At 37.4% G+C, this 6,647-nt stretch overlaps 1 protein-coding gene across 1 annotated transcript; it reads left to right on the forward strand.

The window, feature by feature from the left end:
* The first annotated feature begins 2,090 nt into the window (after nucleotides 1-2,090).
* Nucleotides 2,091-6,401, forward strand: LOC129950514 (uncharacterized protein K02A2.6-like). Its single transcript, XM_056062447.1, has one exon. The coding sequence runs from the start codon at nucleotides 2,091-2,093 to the stop codon at nucleotides 6,399-6,401; it is 4,311 nt and encodes a 1,436-aa protein (XP_055918422.1).
* The last annotated feature ends 246 nt before the right edge of the window (nucleotides 6,402-6,647 follow it).

The following is a 6,647-nucleotide window of genomic DNA, read 5'->3' on the forward strand; positions in this document are numbered from 1 at the left end:
GCTGAAATCAAACGAAGAACAACTCTTGCAAATCGCTGCTTCTTTGGACTTAGAAGGCAATTGAGAAGTAACGTCCTCTCTCGAGCATGTAAAATCACCATCTATAAGACACTCTTCATCCCGGTTCTCAAGATGAGAGCGTCTTAGGATGCTTCGAGAGAAAAATTCTTCGGGTGATTTTTTGTCCCGTACGCATACCTAGATGGAGAATGGAGGAGAAGATATAACGACGAACTGTACTGGCTGTAAAGCGACACTGACCTAGTTAGCAGAATTAAAGTCCAAAGGCTTAGATGGCTGGATCATGTAGACCGAATGGACATCAACGCTCCAGCCCGAAAGGTCTTCGAATACAATTCCGAGTTACAGTGCAGTAGAGTAAGACCACGACTCAGATGGCGTTCCCAGGTGAGAGAGGACCTCAACCAACTTAGAGTGCGAAACTGGAGACAGCTAGCTAGGTTTCCAGATCAGAAGTTGATAATGGTTCTGTTTCTGAAACAAAGAGCGAGAGTATTTTACTTTTTTTAGTTGGAACCAAAATTTAAAGCTTGTTATAAGCTGTCGTGCAAAAGATTTGTTCTTGCCTTTGACAAATAGAATGAATTAGATAAATTGAATACAGGAAAAAATTGTTTTTGAATTTATGGAATTATTGAAAAAATGCTATCGAACAGAATAAAGGTGGTGCTCCCTGATTTATTATCCAAACCATTTTTTTAATTAAACTCCAGGAACTTTCTTTATTTAACCGATTGCAATCAACTAAATATACATGTACATGTATTAAAACAAATTGGTGAGCAATTAGAACGCCCAAAGGTAAAATGCAGGTATTGAAATTAAAACTATCCACCTTCTAGAAATAAACCTATTATTGGTGGCATTACGATTTTAACAAACGGTTATCATATTTTATTGTTGACTTAGAAAGACACATTTTTCCACTGTGCTTCAATAATAGTTTCAAGGGATGAGATAAATTTTCCCAGTAAAAGGTTGCATTTTCATTATTTAACCTTGTTTATGAAACATAACTGTTTTGTGTTTCCATGCAATAGACCAAAGTGATGAAACATGTTGAACAAATGAATATTTGACAACCAAGTCACAATTATGTTTTTCTAAAAAGATAAAAGAAACAAGTTTACTGTAAAGACAAGATGAACTTCAAATGTTTCACAATTGTAGGAACAGTTTGTATTAGAGAATTAGATTTTCATTTTTAGTATTTTCTTTAACTTACTATTAATATTTCTCTCAGTTTAAACTCTCCCTGAACTTCCAGTTAAAACATTTAGCGAGACAAAGCAACATCAGTTCCTTTACCTGTACCCAACTAATATGTTTTCCCTAATAACTCCCTTATTATATTAGATACCAAGGAAGACTAAATGGATCATACAAATTAGTTTAATTATACAAAATAAGATGGGAACATAATTTCAAAAAAGCTGCTCAATATATTTTTTCCCTAGTTTAAAAAAAAAATTCCTTTGGGCCTTATTAGGAAACTGTGCTCCAAATAAAGCCCATACGTTTTTTTCCTCAGACAATGCTGAATTTTTTTCTGACTGACCTTAGTTTAGGTGTTGGAAGCAGTTTTTGAAATGGAGATTTTTCATTTGATTTTTTACGCTCTGATTCCACTGCTAGAAGTATTGTGGCTAATTCTGTAATTTTTGGCGCAGAATTTAAACTTTATGTTCATCATCTGTTTTTTTTGTCAGGGACAGAAAATGACGCCATATTTTTTGCCGCTCTTTTAACATTTCTCTCCAGTAAGGTTTGCCTATTCATAATGTTGGCAACGCCAAACCAACTACTTTTTGAATTGCGAATACGAAGAGAATGGAAGAAGGAAGTCAGTCAGCTTTGTGATCTCTACCAGGAAGGACGTGACTTCTGAATTGTCAGCCATCTTAAATATAAACTAAATTTACTAATTTTGATTCTTATTCTATTTTACTTGATTAATAAAACTATTATCTTAAAACTTATTTGTTTACTGACTTTAAAACATAACAAAGTGGCGACGAGGATTTAAAGTAATTACACGCGGTACTCAAAAAAAAAAAAAAAAAAAAATCATGTCTACATCACTTGATTCAGTGGTTGGAAAGCTTTTAGTACAGCAACAGGAGGCTGCTGAGCGCCAACAACATCTAATTGAAAAGCTCACCAAACTAATGGAAAATTCCTCCAACAAAGCTTCACAGGCATCACAGCAACAACTTCAAGCTGGACAACAAGAAGCATTGATGGATGTAATTGGAAAAAGCATACACGAGTTTAGGTATGAGCCTGAAAATAACAGCACTTTTTCACATTGGTACGGTCGCTACGAAATGCATTTCAAAGAGGATGCAAAAACGCTTCCAGATGATTCGAAAGTACGGTTGTTGTTACGTAGACTTAGTCAACAAGTTTATGAACGGTATGCAGATTGTATCTTGCCAAGAAAACCACAAGAACTTAGATTCGAGGACACAGTCACAGAACTCAAGAAGCTGTTTGACACGAAAGAATCGCTGTTCAGCATTCGCTACAAATGCTTACAAATTACCAAAAATGATGCTGAAGATTTTATTGCCTATGCAGGCAAAGTAAACAAGCAATGCGAGCATTTTAAGCATGCAGCCATGTCGACAAATCAATTTAAATGTTTGATCTTTATAATTGGATTAAATTCATCCACTTATAATGACATTCGTAGCAAATTACTTACAATGCTTGATACAGATGCTGAAATAACACTAGAAAAATTGATCACAGAGACTCAACGAATATTGATAGTGAAAAGTGATTCGCACCTTTTAGAAGCAAAAGATACAGCCATCAATGCTGTTTCTTCTAAAAAAAACACTCGCAATCAATTTTCAAGCAACAGCATTAGTGATCATCAAAAAGTTCAGCATAAACGTATCGACGCACCAAGAAGACCATGTTGGCAATGTGGTGCCATGCATTTTGTAAAAGATTGCACATATACACAACACAAGTGCAACATTTGTAACAAGCAAGGGCATAAGGATGGCTATTGTGCATGTTTCCAGAAACAAACACAAGGGGATTCACCTAACACCTCAAGGCCCAACACAGCAAAGCCCAAAAACGCTAACAACAAATTCAACAGCAACAAAAAGCAAGCCTTCAGGCAAAATGTTATAAAATCAAGTCCGCATAGCACCATACATTGTGTTGGCAACTACACTTCGGACCGAAAGTTTGTCACAGTCGAAATATCTGCGAAGCAAATTAAACTTCAATTCGATACAGCAGCAGACATCACGATTATTTCGAAAACAAACTGGATTAAATTGGGTCGTCCTAATCTACAGCCATGTAAGCGCAGCGCATCAGATGCATCACGAAATATACTTCCACTCATCGGCATGTTCACTACACAAATCCGGCACAAGAACGAAGTAAAAATAGCTACAGTTTATGTAACAAGTCTTCCCAGTTTAAATATTTTCGGAATTGACCTAATTGAAAAATTTGGCTACTGGAACTTACCCATAAACTCTATTTGCAACGCAATCACAGCAGATATGAGTAAGGATTTAGTTCTCAAAGAGGTCCAGCAAAAGTTTCCGGATGTGGTTTCTTCAAAAACAGGCCACTGTACCAAATTTCAATTGCGGTTAGAGCTAAAACCTGATTCCAAGCCCGTTTACATTCCAAAAAGAGATGTTCCATATGGAGTTGCAGATCTAGTGGAAGCTGAATTGAAGAGACTAGAAAACTCTGGTATCATAACACCAATCACACACTCAGATTGGGCAGCACCTATTGTCGTGGTACGTAAACCTAACAATAAAATTCGTATCTGTCCAGACTACTCCACAGGTTTAAACAACTGCTTGGAACCAAATGCTCATCCAATTCCTACTCCGGATGAAATGTTTGCTAAGACATCAAATTGCACAATATTTAGCAACATTGACCTTTCCGATGCATACATGCAATTTGAGGTAGATGATGATTCGAAGAAACTTCTCACCATAAACACACACAAGGGACTCTTCTTGATGAATCGTTTAGCTCCTGGATCGAAGCCAGCATCCGGACTGTTTCAAAGAGCAATTGAAATAATTTTGCAAGGCATTGATGGAGTCGCTGCATACCTTGACGACATCTACATCGCAACAAAAACATTGCACGGGAACTACAACGTTGTTATGGAAGTCATAAAACGTCTTAATGATCATGGCCTTACCATCAACTGGTCAAAATGTGAATTATTTAAGACATCCATCAAATATCTTGGACACATAATCGATGCCAATGGAATTCGTCCAGATCCAGCAAAAATCGATTCCATTCAACGTATGCCAAGACCAACCAACATTTCTGAACTACGTTCTTTCCTGGGTGCAGTGAATTATTATGGAAAATTCATTTCTAGCATGAGACAGCTTCGACATCCGCTTGATGAAATGCTGAAAGCAGACACTAGCTGGGAATGGACCGACAAATGTGAAAGTGCCTTCAAGAAATTTAAAGAAATTTTACTTTCCGACCTACTGCTTACACACTACGATCCAACAATTCCAATCTTCGTAGCAGCAGACGCTTCAATGGTAGGCATCGGTGCTCAAATCTTCCACAAAATGCCTGATGGAACAGAAAAAGTAATATACCATGTCTCACGCGCACTCACACTTTCAGAGAAGCGTTATAGTCAAATTGAGAAGGAGGGTCTTGCTCTCGTTTTCGCATGTAAAAAGTTCCACAAAATGATTTATGGTCGTCAATTTACTCTTCTTACGGATCATAAACCGCTTCTCAAAATATTTGGTTCAAAAAAGGGTATTCCTACACACACCGCCAACCGGTTGCAGAGATGGGCTCTCATTCTTATGAGCTATGATTTCCAAATACAACATGTTTCTACAAAGGAATTTGGAAATGTTGATGTTTTGTCAAGACTCATCGATGGACAAAAGCAACAGATCGAAGAAGATTTCATAGTGGCACAAATCGAAAGTGAAATAAAAACCATTCTTGAAGACAACATTGTTCACCTGCCAGTCACACTCAACATGGTACGAAAAGAAACAAGCAAAGACACTACGCTTCTCAAAATTTTCAATTGCATTGAAAATGGTTGGCCAAAGTCTTCGAAGAACCTTCCTTTAGATGTCATTCCATTTTTCAACCGACATGAAACCATCACCATAGTAGATAACTGCCTTATGACATTAGATAGAGTTATTATTCCTGCCATTTTTCAACGAAGGATCCTGAAACAGCTACACAGAGGTCATCAAGGAATACAGCGCATGAAATCCATAGCACGATCATACGTTTACTGGCCCAAAATCGATACTGACATCGAGAACCATGTCAAACAGTGTCAAAATTGTGCATCCGTTGCAAAATCTCCGACAAAAACAGAACTCAGTTCTTGGCCAGTACCACATGAACCCTTGGAGAGGATTCACATAGACATCGGTGGACCAGTTCGAGGTAAATATTACTTAGTAATGGTAGATTCTTATTCCAAATGGCCAGAAGTAGCGCAAATAACGACAATAACAACAACTGAAATAATAAATCAACTACACGAATTTGTGAGCAGATATGGTCAACCAAAAACAATTGTGTCTGACAACGGTACACAGTTTACCAGCTCCAATTTCAAAAGATTTTGCGATGAAAGGGGAATTCAGCATATCAGAACACCACCTTACCACCCGCAGTCCAATGGGCAAGCTGAGCGCTTTGTTGACATCATAAAAAGAGCTCTAGCTAAATCATATACCGAGTACTCCACGGATGACAAAGCAAACTTGCTTGTATTCCTTTCCCAGTATCGTGCTACACCTAATCCAAGCGCATCTGAGGGTAAATCACCGTCTGAATGTTTCATCGGTAGAAAACTTTCAACTCCTTTGGATTTATTGAAACCGAAAACAACAACAGATCTAATGAAGAATTCATCTATGGAAGAAGCATTCAACAAAAAACACGGGGCGATACCAAGATACTTCAAAGCAGGTGATAAAGTATTTGCAAAGACATTCCAGCGTAACAAAATGTTTTGGAGTTCTGGTGTGATTATCGAAAGAATAGGCCAAGTGTTGTATAACGTTCTAATTCAAACAAATCGACGAAACCAATTGATAAGATCTCACACAAATCAGCTGAAGCAACGTTTTACTGAAGATATGCCTACGGTCGACTCATATCCAACAAATTTTGAGCCTGATGATATTCAACCCACTACTGAAGACGTTTCTACTAGTCCCAATTCTGAAGCAACTAGAAACCCGATTGAACGCAATGAAGATGAACTTCAAGACTCCACTGCATCAAGATTAGAAGAGTTAACCAGTCCTGTACTACGCAGGTCTACAAGGATAAGGCGTCCTCCGATTCGCCTTGATCTTTAATTCAACACAGAGGGATGTTGGCAACGCCAAACCAACTACTTTTTGAATTGCGAATACGAAGAGAATGGAAGAAGGAAGTCAGTCAGCTTTGTGATCTCTACCAGGAAGGACGTGACTTCTGAATTGTCAGCCATCTTAAATATAAACTAAATTTACTAATTTTGATTCTTATTCTATTTTACTTGATTAATAAAACTATTATCTTAAAACTTATTTGTTTACTGACTTTAAAACATAACACATAAT

The sequence above is a fragment of the Eupeodes corollae genome, chromosome 3 (genome assembly GCF_945859685.1).
Source record: "Eupeodes corollae chromosome 3, idEupCoro1.1, whole genome shotgun sequence".
Classification (NCBI taxonomy): domain Eukaryota; kingdom Metazoa; phylum Arthropoda; class Insecta; order Diptera; family Syrphidae; genus Eupeodes; species Eupeodes corollae.